At 44.3% G+C, this 20,026-nt stretch overlaps 1 protein-coding gene across 8 annotated transcripts in view; it reads left to right on the plus strand.

Annotated features, from left to right (window-relative positions):
* The window catches only part of mark2b (MAP/microtubule affinity-regulating kinase 2b), a 132,852-nt gene that overhangs the window by 44,463 nt on the left and 68,363 nt on the right, over positions 1-20,026 (plus strand). For all 8 annotated transcript variants that reach the window (XM_071378508.1, XM_071378512.1, XM_071378510.1 and 5 more), the window contains exons 2-8: positions 78-242; positions 5,311-5,364; positions 11,829-11,877; positions 12,161-12,226; positions 12,843-12,913; positions 13,036-13,092; positions 16,150-16,386. In XM_071378508.1, the coding sequence (XP_071234609.1) occupies positions 78-242; positions 5,311-5,364; positions 11,829-11,877; positions 12,161-12,226; positions 12,843-12,913; positions 13,036-13,092; positions 16,150-16,386 (699 nt within the window). The remainder of the gene's footprint in view (positions 1-77; positions 243-5,310; positions 5,365-11,828; positions 11,878-12,160; positions 12,227-12,842; positions 12,914-13,035; positions 13,093-16,149; positions 16,387-20,026) is intronic.

Raw genomic sequence — 20,026 nt, forward strand, 5'->3', positions numbered from 1 at the left:
ATTGTCCCTCGGCTTAATCTAGTTAATGATCTCTGTACTTAAACCACTCCCTCCTCTCCCTCCCTCCATTCTACCAGGACACCAAGGCGGGGGGCCGTCCCAGCATGCCGCGATGTCGGAACTCGGTTGCCACGACGGCAGAGGAGACCCCTCACATCGGTAACTATCGGTTGCTGAAGACCATTGGCAAGGGCAACTTCGCTAAAGTCAAACTGGCACGCCACGTCCTCACCGGGAAAGAGGTAACACACACACACACTTTACTCATACACACAGAGACACCACTTTCTCTTCTGGCAGGAACTGCTTCCTGTCTTGTTGCATCACTTCCCATGTAGCCTCCACTTTGGACTTGGGCTGTATCTCAATTCTTTCAGCATTTGGACTGGATCCATTTTGAACCACCCCTACAGTCCCCCTCAGCTCAGATACACGCATTCTCACACACATTATTTCTTTCCATTCTTCTATCCCTCCTCTCTCCTCCTGAAGGACTTGATGAAGGAGAGGAGAGGAAGCCATTGTAGACTATTGAGATACAGCCCAACTGTCTCTCTCTGTTGAATTGAAGTTGGTGTTCTGTTGGAACACTCAACATTCTGTCCTCATTGTGTTCCACCAGGCAGAGACGATGTTCAGCATTCTGAACTGGGTCTGTCTGTCTGTCCTGTCTGTCCTGTCTGTCCTGTCTGTCTGTCCTGTCTGTCCTGTCTGTCCTGTCTGTCTGTCTGTCTGTCTGTCTGTCTTAGAATCTGCCCTTGAACAAGGCAGTTAACCCGCTGTTCCTAGGCCGTCATTGTAAATAATAATTTGTTCTTAACTGACTTGCCTAGTTAAATAAAGGTCAAATAATTTTTTAAATAAAAATAATTATAAATTGCTCAGGCAGGCAGAGGCCAGTGTGTGTAATTGGGGTGGCTTTTGGTCATGTGTGTGTGTGTGTGTGTGTTGCTGGCTATGTCAATGTGTGACTGCTCTATGATACTGATTACTCTGAGTGAGTGAGAGTGTGAGAGCGAGACAGGGAGATATATGAAGGAACCACTCAAAGGGAAAAAAGTATCTTTCTCTCAATTCAATAGATGCATTATTGGCATAAATTGGTGGTTGCCACTGTTGCCAAGCGATGGATATGAAGTATTACATAAACTTAACAATATGTTTGAACAATAACAATAATAATACACAGTGTCTTGTGAAAGTATTCAGACCCACTGACTTTTTCCACATTTTGTTACGTTACATCCTTATTTTGAAATGGATTAAATTATTTAAATAATCTCAGCAATCTACACACAATACCCCATAATGACAAAGAAAAAACTGGTTTTTGGAAAGTATTGCAAATGTATTAAAAAATTCAGACCCTTTGCTATGAGACTCGAAATTGAGCTCTGGTCCATCCTGTTTCCAATGATCATCCTTGATGTTTCTACAACTTGATTGGAGTCCACCTGTGGTAAATTCAATTGATTGGACATGATTTGGAAAGACACACACCTGTCTAAAAACCAAGCCATGATGTCAAAGGAATTGTCCGTAGAGATCAGAGACTGGATTGTGTCGAGGCACAGATCTGGGGAAGGGTACCAAAACATTTCTGCAGCGTTGAAGGTCCCCAAGAACACAGTGGCCTCCATTAATATAAAATGAAAGACGTTTGGAACCACCAAGAGTCTTCCTAGAGCTGGCTGCCCGGCCAAACAGCAATCGGGGAAGAAGGGCCTTGGTCAGGGAGGTGACCAAGAACCCAATGGTCACTCTGACAGACTCCAGAGTTCCTCTGTGGAGATGGGAGAACCTTCCAGAAGGACAACCATCTCTGCAGCACTCCACCATTCAGGCCTTTATGGTAGAGTGGCCAGACGGGAGCCACTCCTCAGTAAAAGGCACATAACAGCCACAGCCCGCTTGGAGTTTGCCAAAAGGCACCTAAAGACTCTCAGACCATGAGAAACAAGACTTTCTGGTTTAATAAAACCAAGATTGAACTCTGGCCTGAATGTCAAGCGTCACATCTGGAGGAAACCTGGCACCATCCCTATGGTGAAACATGGTGGTGGCAGCATCATGCTGTGGGGATGTTTTTCAGTGGCAGGGACTAGGAGACTAGTCAGGATTGAGGCAAAGATGAACGGAGCAAAGTACAGAGAGATCCTTGATGAAAACCTGCTCCAGAGCGCTCAGAACCTCAGACTGGGGCGAAGGTTCACCTTCCAACAGGACAACGACCCTCAGCACACAGCCAAGACACAGGAGTGGCTTCAGGACAAGTCTCTGAATGTCCTTGAGTGGCTCAGCCAGAGCCCAGACATGAACCTGATCGAACATCTCTGGAGACACCTGAAAATAGCTGTGCAGCGACACTCCTCATCCAACCTGACAGGGATTGAGAGGAACTACAGAGAAGAATGGGAGAAACTCCCCAAATACAGGTGTGCCAATCTTGTAGCATCGTACCCAAGAAGACTTGAGGCTGTAATCGCTGCCAAAGGTGCTTCAACAAAGTACTGAGTAAAGGGTCTGAATACTTATGTAAATGTGATATTTCTGTTTTATTTTTAATGAATTTGCAAAAAAAATCTAAAATGTTTGCTTTGTCATGATGGGTTACTGTGTGTAGATTGAGGGGGAAAACTATGTAATCAATTTTAGAAAGCTGTAACAAAATGTGGTAAAAGTCAAGGGGTCTGAATACTTTCCAAATGCACTGTATATTTAAAAAAATTTATGGCAACAATTGAGAAATTTAAATCTACGAGGTCTCCTGTATGACATGGATATACTGTCTCTGTTATATTATGACAGACCAGCTAGATCTACTGTCTCTGTTATATTATGACAGACCAGCTAGATCTACTGTCTCTGTTATATTATGACAGACCAGCTAGATCTACTGTCTCTGTTATATTATGACAGACCAGCTAGATCTACTGTCTCTGTTATATTATGACAGACCAGCTAGATCTACTGTCTCTGTTATATTATGACAGACCAGCTAGATCTACTGTCTCTGTTATATTATGACAGACCAGCTAGATCTACTGTCTCTGTTATATTATGACAGACCAGCTAGATCTACTGTCTCTGTTATATTATGACAGACCAGCTAGATCTACTGTCTCTGTTATATTATGACAGACCAGCTAGATCTACTGTCTCTGTTATATTATGACAGACCAGCTAGATCTACTGTCTCTGTTATATTATGACAGACCAGCTAGATCTACTGTCTCTGTTATATTATGACAGACCAGCTAGATCTACTGTCTCTGTTATATTATGACAGACCAGCTAGATCTACTGTCTCTGTTATATTATGACAGACCAGCTAGATCTACTGTCTCTGTTATATTATGACAGACCAGCTAGATCTACTGTCTCTGTTATATTATGACAGACCAGCTAGATCTACTGTCTCTGTTATATTATGACAGACCAGCTAGATCTACTGTCTCTGTTATATTATGACAGACCAGCTAGATCTACTGTCTCTGTTATATTATGACAGACCAGCTAGATCTACTGTCTCTGTTATATTATGACAGACCAGCTAGATCTACTGTCTCTATTATATTATGACAGACCAGCTAGATCTACTGTCTCTGTTATATTATGACAGACCAGCTAGATCTACTGTCTCTGTTATATTATGACAGACCAGCTAGATCTACTGTCTCTGTTATATTATGACAGACCAGCTAGATCTACTGTCTCTGTTATATTATGACAGACCAGCTAGATCTACTGTCTCTGTTATATTATGACAGACCAGCTAGATCTACTGTCTCTGTTATATTATGACAGACCAGCTAGATCTACTGTCTCTGTTATATTATGACAGACCAGCTAGATCTAATGTCTCTATTATATTATGACAGACCAGCTAGATCTACTGTCTCTATTATATTATGACAGACCAGCTAGATCTACTGTCTCTGTTATATTATGACAGACCAGCTAGATCTACTGTCTCTGTTATATTATGACAGACCAGCTAGATCTACTGTCTCTGTTATATTATGACAGACCAGTTAGATCTACTGTCTCTGTTATATTATGACAGACCAGCTAGATCTACTGTCTCTATTATATTATGACAGACCAGCTAGATATACTGTCTCTATTATATTATGACAGACCAGCTAGATCTAATTCCTCTATTATATTATGACAGACCAGCTAGATCTACTGTCTCTATTATATTATGACAGACCAGCTAGATCTACTGTCTCTATTATATTATGACAGACCAGCTAGATCTACTGTCTCTGTTATATTATGACAGACCAGCTAGATCTACTGTCTCTATTATATTATGACAGACCAGCTAGATCTACTGTCTCTATTATATTATGACAGACCAGCTAGATCTACTGTCTCTATTATATTATGACAGACCAGCTAGATCTACTGTCTCTGTTATATTATGACAGACCAGCTAGATCTACTGTCTCTGTTATATTATGACAGACCAGCTAGATCTACTGTCTCTGTTATATTATGACAGACCAGCTAGATCTACTGTCTCTGTTATATTATGACAGACCAGCTAGATATACTGTCTCTGTTATATTATGACAGACCAGCTAGATATACTGTCTCTGTTATATTATGACAGACCAGCTAGACCAGTCTCTTACATTTTTCCCTAACAAAATGCAAGTGTTCTCCTCGACAGGCAGTTCTTTCTTTACATTTCAGGAGATAAATGCATCCGAGTCAAATGTGGAGTAGGAAGTGCTGCTCATTCTCTAGTCACCTGACCCACAGTGTTTACATAGTCTGTCTTCTCTGACCGTTTCTGTGGTGTCCTGTCTCTATGGCCAGGCTATAGTCACTGAGTCTGTACATTGGTCTGTCTCTATGGCCAGGCTATAGTCACTGAGTCTGTACATTGGTCTGTCTCTATGGCCAGGCTATAGTCACTGAGTCTGTACATTGGTCTGTCTCTATGGCCAGGCTATAGTCACTTGTTGTTAATGTCTTCCTTTGTTTGAATTCTTTGGTTTTGTCAAGTTGTTGGGCACATTGGTCTCTCTGTCTGCTGAGTCTAATGTAGTTTAATGTAGTGTGTATAGTGTGTGTAGTGTGTTATGTCTGTTGAGTAGTGTAATGTAGTGTGTATAGTGTGTATAGTGTAATGTAGAGTAATGTAATGTAATGTGTATAATGTAATGTAGTGTAATGCAGTGTGTATAGTGTGTATAGTGTAATGTAGAGTAATGTAATGTGTATCATGTAGTGTAATGTGTATAATGTAATGTAGTGTAATGTAATGTAGTGTAATGCAGTGTGTATCATTTCCAGGTGGCTGTTAAGATTATTGATAAAACACAACTCAACTCTTCCAGTCTGCAGAAGGTGAGTCCCACTATGCACACTACACACTATACACACTATATACACTACACACTACACACACTACACACTATACACTATATACACTACACACACTATACACTATACACACTACACACTATACACACTACACACTATACACACTACACACACACTACACACTATATACACTACACACACACTATACACACTATATACACTACACACACACTACACACTATACACACTACACACTATGCACTACACACTATACACTACATACTACACACTATACACACTATACACTACATACTACACACTATACACTACATACTACACACTATACACACTACACACTACATACTACACACTATACACACTATACACTACATACTACACACTACATACTACACACTATGCACACTACACACAACATAACACACTACACACTATATACACTATACACTATATACACAACACACTATACACTACACACACTACACACAACATACCATACAACACACTGCACACATTACACACAACATAACACACTATACACTATACACACTATACACTATATACACTACACACTATACACTATATACACTACACACTATATACACTATATACACTATACACTATATACACTATACACACTACACACTATATACACTATACATACTACACACTATATACACTATATACACTATATACACTACACACTATATACACTACACTACACACTATACACTACACACTATATACACTACACACTATATACACTGTACACACTATACACACTATACACACTACACACTATATACACTACACACTATATACACGATACACACTATACACTACACACTATATACACTGTACACACTATACACACTATATACACTACACACAACATAACACACTACACACTATATACACTATATACACTGTACACACTATACACACTACACACTATATACACTACACACACAACATAACACACTACACACTATATACACTATACACTATATACACTACACACTATACACACTATACATACTATACACACTACACACTATACACACTACACAGTACACACTATACATACTACACTATACACACTACACACTATATACACTACACACTATACACACTACACACTATACGCACTATACACACTATATACACTATACACTATATACACTACACACAACATAACCCACTACACACTACACACTATACACACTATACATACTACACTATACACACTATATACACACTATGCACTACACACTATATACACTACACACTAAACCCACTATACATACTACACACTAAACACACTATACACTATGCACTACACACTACACACTGCACACTATGCACTATACACACTATACACACACTACACACAACATACCATACAACACACTGCACACATTACACACAACATAACACACTATACACACTATACACACTACACACTATACACACTACACACTATACACTATATACACTATACACTATATACACTACACACTATACACACTACACACTATATACAACATAACACACTATACACACTATACACTATATACACTACACACTATATACACTATACACTATATACACTACACACTATACACTATATACACTATACACTATATACACTACACACTATATACACTACACACTATACACTATATACACTATATACACTACACACTACACACTATATACACTATAGACGATACACACTGTACACTATACACACACTATACACTATATACACTATACACAACATAACACACTATACCATAACACACTACACACACATTACACACTACACACTATATACACTATACACTATATACACAACACACTATACACTACACACACTACACACAACATACCATACAACACACTGCACACATTACACACAACATAACACACTATACACTATACACACTATACACTATATACACTACACACTATACACTATATACACTACACACTATACACACTATACACTATATACACTATATACACTATACACACTACACACTATATACACTATACATGCTACACACTATATACACTATACACTATATACACTACACACTATATACACTACACTACACACTATACACTACACACTATACACTACACACTATATACACTACACACTATATACACTGTACACACTATACACACTATACACACTACACACTATATACACTACACACTATATACACTATACACGATACACACTATACACTACACACTATATACACTGTACACACTATACACACTATATACAACATAACACACTACACACTATATACACTATATACACTGTACACACTATACACACTACACACTATATACACTACACACACAACATAACACACTACACACTATATACACTATACACTACACACTATACACTATACACACTATACATACTATACACACTACACACTATACACACTACACAGTACACACTATACATACTACACTATACACACTACACACTATATACACTACACACTATACACACTACACACTATACGCACTATACACACTATATACACTATACACTACACACAACATAACCCACTACACACTACACACTATACACACTATACATACTACACTATACACACTATATACACACTATGCACTACACACTATATACACTACACACTAAACCCACTATACATACTACACACTAAACACACTATACACTATGCACTACACACTATACACTACATACTAAACACTATACACACTATACACTACACACTGCACACTATGCACTATACACACTATACACACACTACACACAACATACCATACAACACACTGCACACATTACACACAACATAACACACTATACACACTATACACACTACACACTATACACACTACACACTATACACTATATACACTATACACTATATACACTACACACTATACACACTACACACTATATACAACATAACACACTATACACACTATACACTATATACACTATACACTATATACACTACACACTATATACACTACACTATATACACTACACACTATACACTATATACACTATACACAACATAACACACTATACCATAACACACTACACACACATTACACACACATACCCTAACACACTACACAACATAACATAACACACTATACACACTATACACACACACACACACACACACACACACACACACACACACACACACACACACACACACACACACCATAACACACTACTCCCACACACCATAACACACTATACACACACATTACACACACATATACACTACACACAACATAACACACTACACACTATATACACTATACACTATATACACTACACACTATACACTATACACACTATACATACTACACACTATACACACTATACACACTATACACACTATACATACTACACTATACACACTACACACTATACACACTACACACTATACATACTACACACTATACACTATGCACTATACACTATACACTACATACTAAACACTATACACACTATACACTGCACACTATGCACTATACACACTATACACACACTACACACAACATAGCATAACACACTACACACACTACACACAACATAACACACTACACACAACATACCATACAACACACTCCACACATTACACACAACATAACACACTATACACTATACACACTATACACTATATACACTACACACTATACACTATATACACTACACACTATACACTATATACACTACACACTATACACTATATACACTACACACTATACACTATATACACTATATACACTATACACTATATACACTATACACTATATACACTACACACTATACACTATACACACTACACACTATATACACTATAGACGATACACACTGTACACTATACACACACTATATACACACACACACACACACCATAACACACTATATACACACATACACACTATACACACACACACACACACACACACACACACACACCATAACACACTATATACACACACACACACACACACCAAAACACACACCCATGCACACACACCATAACACACTATATACACACACACACACACCATAGCACACTATACACACACATTACACCCACACACTCCCACCCCCACACACACACACACCATAACACACTATATACACACATACACACTATACACACACACACACACACACACACACACACCATAACACACTATATACACACACACACACACACACACACACCAAAACACACACCCATGCACACACACCATAACACACTATATACACACACACACACACCATAGCACACTATACACTATACACACTATACATACTACACACTATACACACTATACACACTATACACACTATACATACTACACTATACACACTACACACTATATACACTACACACTATACACACTACACACTATACATACTACACACTATACACTATGCACTATACACTATACACTACATACTAAACACTATACACACTATACACTGCACACTATGCACTATACACACTATACACACACTACACACAACATACCATAACACACTACACACACTACACACAACATAACACACTACACACAACATACCATACAACACACTCCACACATTACACACAACATAACACACTATACACTATACACACTATACACTATATACACTACACACTATACACTATATACACTACACACTATACACTATATACACTACACACTATACACTATATACACTACACACTATACACTATATACACTATATACACTATACACTATATACACTATACACTATATACACTACACACTATACACTATACACACTACACACTATATACACTATAGACGATACACACTGTACACTATACACACACTATATACACACACACACACACACCATAACACACTATATACACACATACACACTATACACACACACACACACACACACACACCATAACACACTATATACACACACACACACACACACCAAAACACACACCCATGCACACACACCATAACACACTATATACACACACACACACACCATAGCACACTATACACACACATTACACCCACACACTCCCACCCCCACACACACACACACCATAACACACTATATACACACATACACACTATACACACACACACACACACACACACACACCATAACACACTATATACACACACACACACACACACACACACACCAAAACACACACCCATGCACACACACCATAACACACTATATACACACACACACACACCATAGCACACTATACACACACATTACACCCACACACTCCCACCACCCCCCCACACACACACACACACACACACACACACTACACACACTCCCACCCCCCCACACACACCATAACACACACACACACACACACACACACACACACACACACACACACACACACACCACAACACACTACACACACACACACACACACACCATAACACACACCATAACACACTACACACACACACACACACACACACACCATAACACACACCATAACACACACCATAACACACTACACACACACCATAACACACTACACACACACCATAACACACTACACACACACACCATAACACACACCATAACACACACCATAACACACACCATAACACACACCATAACACACACACACACACACACACACACACACACCATAACACACACCATAACACACACCATAACACACTACACACACACACACACACACACACACACACACACACACACACACACCATAACACACACCATAACACACTACACACACACACACCACCATAACACACACCATAACACACTACACACACACACACCATAACACACTACACTACACACACCTTCCTCTTACTCACCATCTCTCATGTGCTTTTCTCTCCTATTTTCTCTTTCTCTCTTCATCTCTCTCTCCCGTCTCGCTCTTCCACCTGCCCGCTCTCTCTCGCACTCTTTCTCGCACTCTTTCTCGCTCCCCCGCGCTCTCCCCCGCGCTCTCTCCCGCGCTCTCCCCCGCGCTCTCCCCCGCGCTCTCCCCCGCGCTCTCCCCCGCGCTCTCCCCCGCGCTCTCTCCCGTGCTCTCCCCCGCGCTCTCTCGCACTTTCTCTCTCTCCATCCATTTCTCTCTGAAGTGGTCTAGATCTCAGAGAGACCTAATTACAGGGAACCAGCCTTAATTACATTTCATGAGGGGACTATAGGGATCCCCTGTAGCAGAGTATGAGATAGATATATATACATACACACACTACACGCACCACACACACACTACACGCACTACATGCACTACACACACTACATACACACTACATGCACTACACACACACTATACACACACTACATACACTACACACACACAGACACACACACACACAGACACAGTGATGACTATCTTCTCTGTCCTCTTCAGCTCTTCCGAGAAGTGAGAATCATGAAGCTGTTGAATCATCCTAACATAGGTGAGTTGACTCAATTATTAGTGATCCTGTCATAGACAAGTGAATCTGAATCATGAGTCATTTGTCATCCTGTCATAGACAAGTGAATCTGAATCATGAGTCATTTGTCATCCTGTCATAGACAAGTGAATCTGAATTTCAAGTCAATGAACTGGAATCACGCTAAAGAATCTTGAACCGAGCTATGCTGCTATAGGTGATTGAATCAAAATAATTATCCCTTTTTCTCCCCCTCTCTCCCTCCTCCCCTCTCTCCCTCCCGCCAACCCTCTCCCTTCAACAGTGAAGTTATTTGAGGTGATCGAGACGGAGAAGACATTGTACCTGGTCATGGAGTATGCCAGTGGAGGTGAGTGTGTGCCCGCGTCCAAAATACTTCCCCTGAGTCATCTGTGTGCAACAGTTAAATGATTCCCCCTTGTGTTTCACTATTTGATAGCTATGTAGCCTTCATACAGGAGAACTGAAGAACTGCTACCTTTCTGTGAATGTTTCTCTTCTCTCCTATCATCCCTCGCTCCTATCATCCCTCGCTCCTCTCCTCCTATCATCCATCCCTCGCTCCTCTCCTCCTATCATCCATCCCTCGCTCCTCTCCTCCTATCATCCCTCGCTCCTCTCCTCTCCCTCCTTTCTCCCCCTTCTCTCCTCTCTCTCCTCTCCCCTCTTCTCTCCTCTCTCTCCTCTCCCCTCTTCTCTCCTCTCCTCTCTCTCCTCTCCCCTCTTCTCTCCTCTCCTCTCTCTCCTCTCCCCTCTTCTCTCCTCTCCTCCTCTCTCTCCTCTCCCCTCTTCTCTCCTCTCCTCCTCTCTCTCCTCCCTCCCTCTCCTCTCCCCCTCTCTCTCCTCTCCCCCTCTCTCTCCTCTCCCCTCTCTCTCCTCTCCCCCTCTCTCTCCTCTCTCCTCCTCTCTCTCCTCTCTCCTCCTCTCTCTCCTCCCTCTTCTCTCCTCCCTCCTCTCCCCTCCAGGCGAGGTGTTTGATTACCTGGTCGCTCACGGGAGGATGAAAGAAAAGGAGGCGCGTGCCAAATTCAGACAGGTGAGGAGCAAGTGTGTGTGTGTGTGTGTGTGTGTGAATGAGAGAGATGGGGTTTATTTGCTTCCCCCCTCGTTCTCTCACTTGTTCTTTCCTCCTCAATCCTTCTCTCCATCCCTGTATAGATCGTGTCAGCGGTCCAGTACTGTCACCAGAAGTGTATTGTCCACAGAGATCTGAAGGTGAGACTCTCCCTCTACACACTATAGCGTGTGTGTGTGTGTGCGCGCGCGCGCGTGCGCTAGTTGTCTCTTTGACCAAGTCCCGCCTCTATAAATGTCTCCCTCCCTCATTGGCCCAGAGACCTATCAGTCACCCAGCTGACTTGTTAACATTTACACACACACACACACAAACACAAATACTGCACACACACCGTTATTTCACTGTTACGCAACCCTAACCCGGGCTGGGGGCTACGGTCTAGGGACTAAGTAGCTGGGGACTACGGTCTGGGGACTACGAGCTGGGGACTACGGGCTGGGGGCTACGGCCTGGGGACTACGGGCTGGGGACTACGGGCTGGGGACTGCGGGCTGGGGACTACGGGCTGGGGACTACAGGCTGGGGACTAGGGACTAGGGCCTGGGGACTATGGGCTGGGGACTTACGGGCTGGGGACTTACGGGCTGGGGACTTACAGGCTGGGGACTTACAGGCTGGGGACTGGGGACTACGGGCTGGGGGCTACGGCCTGGGGACTACGGGCTGGGGGCTACGGCCTGGGGACTACGGCCTGGGGACTACGGCCTGGGGACTACGGGCTGGGGACTACGGCCTGGGGACTAGGGCCTGGGGACTACGGCCTGGGGACTAGGGCCTGGGGACTAGGGCCTGGGGACTAGGGCCTGGGGACTACGGGCTGGGGACTTACAGGCTGGGGACTGGGGGCTGGGGGCTACGGGCGGAAGAGCTTGAACTATGACCTTCACACAGGCTCCTAACAGTTACTCGCCCATCGGTGTCTGTGTGTTCAGAGTTGTCTCTTGTCTGATGATGTCATCGTGTTCTATTTCACGCTGAGCGCTCGCGCAGAGAACACCTTCCTGTTGCTAGGCAACACAGCCTTCTCTGCTCGGCCATGTATAGTTTAAAGTTCTAATGCGTTGTAGTCGGCAGTGGTGGAAAAAGTACTCGATTTGTCATACTTGTGTAAAAGATACCTTAATAGAAAATGACTCAAGTGAGTCACCCAGTAAAATACTACTTGAGTAAAAGTCTAAAAGTATTTGGTTTTAAATATACTTACGTATCAAAAGTAAATGAAATTGCTAAAATGTACTTAAGTATAAAAAGTAAAAGTATAAATCATTTCACTCCAACATTCAGACATAATTTACAGACGAAGCGTGTGTGTTTAGTGAGTCCACCAGATCAGAGGCAGTAGGGATGACCAGGGATGTTCTCTGTTTAGTGAGTCCGTCAGATCAGATGCAGTAGGGATGAACAGGGATGTTCTCTGTTTAGTGAGTCCACTAGATCAGAGGCAGTAGGGATGACCAGGGATGTTCTCTGTTTAGTGAGTCCACCAGATCAGAGGCAGTAGGGATGACCAGGGATGTTCTCTGTTTAGTGAGTCCACCAGATCAGAGGCAGTAGGGATGACCAGGGATGTTCTCTGTTTAGTGAGTCCACTAGATCAGAGGCAGTAGGGATGACCAGGGATGTTCTCTGTTTAGTGAGTCCACCAGATCAGAGGCAGTAGGGATGACCAGGGATGTTCTCTGTTTAGTGAGTCAGATCAGAGGCAGTAGGATGACCAGGGATGTTCTCTGTTTAGTGAGTCAGATCAGAGGCAGTAGGGATGACCAGGGATGTTCGCTTGATAAGTCCGTGAATTGGACCATTTTCCTGTCAAAATGTAACGAGTACTTTTGGGTGTCAGGGAAAATGTATGGAGTAAAAAAAGTCTATTTATTTTCTTTAGGAATGTAGTGAAGCAAAAATATAAATAGTAAAGTACAGATACCCCAAATACCTACTTAAGTAGTACTTTAAAGTATTTTTACCTGAGTACTTTACACCACTGGTAGTCAGTCTTAACCACAGATCTAGGATCAGGTTAATTGAGTCACATTCTTAACCCTAATCATTATGGGAATCCAAATATCTGACCCTAAATCAGAGGCTAGATTAAGCTAGTCCATATCCTATCCATCCTATCAGTGGCAACAAGACTGAGTTGGAAAGAGCACTAACTGATCTAGGACCAGGCTGACTGGAAAGAGCACAAACTGATCTGGGACCAGGCTAACTGGCTGGAGCACACACTGATCTGGGACCAGGCTAACTGGCTGGAGCACTAACTGATCTGGGACCAGGCTGACTGGCTGGAGCACAAACTGATCTGGGACCAGGCTAACTGGCTAGAACACTAACTGATCTGGGACCAGGCTAACTGGCTAGAACACTAACTGATCTGGGACCAGGCTAACTGGCTGGAGCACAAACTGATCTGGGACCAGGCTAACTGGCTGGAGCACAAACTGATCTGGGACCAGGCTAACTGGCTAGAACACAAACTGATCTGGGACCAGGCTAACTGGCTAGAACACTAACTGATCTGGGACCAGGCTAACTGGCTAGAACACTAACTGATCTGGGACCAGGCTAACTGGCTGGAGCACACACTGATCTGGGACCAGGCTAACTGGCTGGAGCACTAACTGATCTGGGACCAGGCTGACTGGCTGGAGCACTAACTGATCTGGGACCAGGCTAACTGGCTAGAACACTAACTGATCTGGGACCAGGCTAACTGGAAAGAGCACACACTGATCTGGGACCAGGCTAACTGGCTGGAGCACAAACTGATTTGGGACCAGGCTGACTGGCTGGAGCACTAACTGATCTGGGACCAGGCTGACTGGCTAGAACACTAACTGATCTGGGACCAGGCTAACTGGAAAGAGCACACACTGATCTGGGACCAGGCTGACTGGCTAGAACACTAACTGATCTGGGACCAGGCTAACTGGAAAGAGCACACACTGATCTGGGACCAGGCTAACTGGCTGGAGCACTAACTGATCTGGGACCAGGCTAACTGGCTAGAACACTAACTGATCTGGGACCAGGCTAACTGGCTAGAACACTAACTGATCTGGGACCAGGCTAACTGGAAAGAGCACACACTGATCTGGGACCAGGCTGACTGGCTAAAGCACAAACTGATCTGATCCCCCCCCCTCCTCTCTCCCCCCTTGTCTCTGTCTCTCCTCTCTCTCTCTCCCCACCAGGCTGAGAACCTACTCCTGGACTCTGACATGAACATCAAGATAGCGGACTTTGGCTTCAGTAATGAGTTCGTAATGGGCAGTAAGCTGGACACGTTCTGTGGTTCTCCTCCCTACGCCGCACCAGAGCTGTTCCAGGGGAAGAAGTACGACGGGCCAGAGGTGGACGTCTGGAGCCTGGGGGTCATCCTGTACACGCTGGTGTCAGGGTCGCTGCCCTTCGATGGACAGAACCTCAAGGTGTGTGTGGGGAGATGGAGGGAGGGGTGCGCGGGCAGGTGTGTGAGATGGTGACATAGAGAGGGGTGTGTGATGGTGACATAGAGATGGGTGTGTGATGGTGACATAGAGAGGGGTGTGAGATGGTGACATAGAGAGGGGTGTGTGAGATGGTGACATAGAGAGGGGTGTGAGATGGTGACATAGAGAGGGGTGTGTGATGGTGACATAGAGAGGGGTGTGTGATGGTGACATAGAGAGGGGTGTGTGATGGTGACATAGAGAGGGGTGTGTGAGATGGTGAAATAGAGAGGGGTGTGTGTGATGGTGACATAGAGAGGGGTGTGTGAGATGGTGACATAGAGAGGGGTGTGTGTGATGGTGACATAGAGAGGGGTGTGTGATGGTGACATAGAGAGGGGTGTGTGAGATGGTGAAATAGAGAGGGGTGTGTGTGATGGTGACATAGAGAGGGGTGTGTGAGATGGTGACATAGAGAGGGGTGTGTGAGATGGTGACATAGAGAGGGGTGTGTGATGGTGACATAGAGAGGGGTGTGTGAGATGGTGACATAGAGAGGGGTGTGAGATGGTGACATAGAGAGGGGGGTGTGAGATGGTGACATAGAGAGGGGTGTGTGATGGTGACATAGAGAGGGGTGTGTGAGATGGTGACATAGAGAGGGGTGTGTGAGATGGTGACATAGAGAGGGGTGTGTGAGATGGTGACATAGAGAGGGGTGTGTGAGATGGTGACATAGAGAGGGGTGTGTGATGGTGACATAGAGAGGGTTGTGTGATGGTGACATAGAGAGGGGTGTGTGATGGTGACATAGAGAGGGGTGTGTGATGGTGACATAGAGAGGGGTGTGTGAGATGGTGAAATAGAGAGGGGTGTGTGTGATGGTGACATAGAGAGGGGTGTGTGATGGTGACATAGAGAGGGGTGTGTGAGATGGTGAAATAGAGAGGGGTGTGTGTGGTGGTGACATAGAGAGGGGTGTGTGAGATGGTGACATAGAGAGGGGTGTGTGTGATGGTGACATAGAGAGGGGTGTGTGAGATGGTGACATAGAGAGGGGGGTGTGAGATGGTGACATAGAGAGGGGTGTGTGATGGTGACATAGAGAGGGGTGTGTGATGGTGACATAGAGAGGGGTGTGTGATGGTGACATAGAGAGGGGTGTGTGAGATGGTGACATAGAGAGGGGTGTGTGTGATGGTGACATAGAGAGGGGTGTGTGTGATGGTGAAATAGAGAGGGGTGTGTGTGATGGTGACATAGAGAGGGGTGTGTGAGATGGTGACATAGAGAGGGGTGTGTGTGATGGTGACATAGAGAGGGGTGTGTGAGATGGTGACATAGAGAGGGGTGTGTGTGATGGTGACATAGAGAGGGGTGTGTGAGATGGTGAAATAGAGAGGGGTGTGTGAGATGGTGACATAGAGAGGGGTGTGTGATGGTGACATAGAGAGGGGTGTGAGATGGTGACATAGAGAGGGGTGTGTGAGATGGTGACATAGAGAGGGGTGTGTGATGGTGATATAGAGAGGGGTGTGAGATGGTGACATAGAGAGGGGTGTGTGAGATGGTGACATAGAGAGGGGTGTGAGATGGTGACATAGAGAGGGGTGTGTGAGATGGTGACATAGAGAGGGGTGTGTGAGATGGTGACATAGAGAGGGGTGTGTGATGGTGACATAGAGAGGGGTGTGAGATGGTGACATAGAGAGGGGGGTGTGAGATGGTGACATAGAGAGGGGGGTGTGAGATGGTGACATAGAGAGGGGGGTGTGAGATGGTGACATAGAGAGGGGTGTGTGAGATGGTGACATAGAGAGGGGTGTGTGAGATGGTGACATAGAGAGGGGTGTGTGAGATGGTGACATAGAGAGGGGTGTGTGATGGTGACATAGAGAGGGGTGTGTGATGGTGACATAGAGAGGGGTGTGTGATGGTGACATAGAGAGGGGTGTGTGATGGTGACATAGAGAGGGGTGTGTGAGATGGTGAAATAGAGAGGGGTGTGTGTGATGGTGACATAGAGAGGGGTGTGTGAGATGGTGAAATAGAGAGGGGTGTGTGTGATGGTGACATAGAGAGGGGTGTGTGAGATGGTGACATAGAGAGGGGTGTGTGTGATGGTGACATAGAGAGGGGTGTGTGAGATGGTGACATAGAGAGGGGGGTGTGAGATGGTGACATAGAGAGGGGTGTGTGATGGTGACATAGAGAGGGGTGTGTGATGGTGACATAGAGAGGGGTGTGTGATGGTGACATAGAGAGGGGTGTGTGAGATGGTGAAATAGAGAGGGGTGTGTGTGATGGTGACATAGAGAGGGGTGTGTGAGATGGTGACATAGAGAGGGGTGTGTGTGATGGTGAAATAGAGAGGGGTGTGTGTGATGGTGACATAGAGAGGGGTGTGTGAGATGGTGACATAGAGAGGGGTGTGTGTGATGGTGACATAGAGAGGGGTGTGTGAGATGGTGACATAGAGAGGGGTGTGTGTGATGGTGACATAGAGAGGGGTGTGTGAGATGGTGAAATAGAGAGGGGTGTGTGAGATGGTGACATAGAGAGGGGTGTGTGATGGTGACATAGAGAGGGGTGTGAGATGGTGACATAGAGAGGGGTGTGTGAGATGGTGACATAGAGAGGGGTGTGTGATGGTGATATAGAGAGGGGTGTGAGATGGTGACATAGAGAGGGGTGTGTGAGATGGTGACATAGAGAGGGGTGTGAGATGGTGACATAGAGAGGGGTGTGTGAGATGGTGACATAGAGAGGGGTGTGTGAGATGGTGACATAGAGAGGGGTGTGTGATGGTGACATAGAGAGGGGTGTGAGATGGTGACATAGAGAGGGGGGTGTGAGATGGTGACATAGAGAGGGGGGTGTGAGATGGTGACATAGAGAGGGGGGTGTGAGATGGTGACATAGAGAGGGGGGTGTGAGATGGTGACATAGAGAGGGGGGGTGAGATGGTGACATAGAGAGAGGGGTGTGTGATGGTGACATAGAGAGGGGTGTGAGATGGTGACATAGAGAGGGGTGTGTGAGATGGTGACATAGAGAGGGGGGTGTGAGATGGTGACATAGAGAGGGGTGTGTGAGATGGTGACATAGAGAGGGGTGTGTGAGATGGTGACATAGAGAGGGGTGTGTGAGATGGTGACATAGAGAGGGGTGTGTGAGATGGTGACATAGAGAGGGGTGTGAGATGGTGACATAGAGAGGGGTGTGTGATAGTGACATAGAGAGGGGTGTGTGAGATGGTGACATAGAGAGGGGTGTGAGATGGTGACATAGAGAGGGGTGTGTGATAGTGACATAGAGAGGGGTGTGTGTGTGTGTGTGAGATCTTGAGATTTGTCAAGACTGTATTCTGTTCTACAGACTGACCTCTCTAACCCCTGACCTCGTACCCCTAATCGCTCCTCTGTCTCCCCCTATATGAGTTGAGGGGGAAATACTCATAGAGAATGACAGAGGCCTCTAGTGGCCAAAAGGCAGTATTACCATGGGCAGCGCCACTGAGGACGTCCACCATTTTAATGTAGTCAAGTGGGAGGGACTTCCAACTTCATTGGTTGGAGTCATGTTCAACCGGGTCATCAGGAGGGATCAGCCAATCGTGAAGAAGAAAATGTACTACTTT

Source organism: Salvelinus alpinus, chromosome 31, assembly GCF_045679555.1.
Source record: "Salvelinus alpinus chromosome 31, SLU_Salpinus.1, whole genome shotgun sequence".
Lineage (NCBI taxonomy): Eukaryota > Metazoa > Chordata > Actinopteri > Salmoniformes > Salmonidae > Salvelinus > Salvelinus alpinus.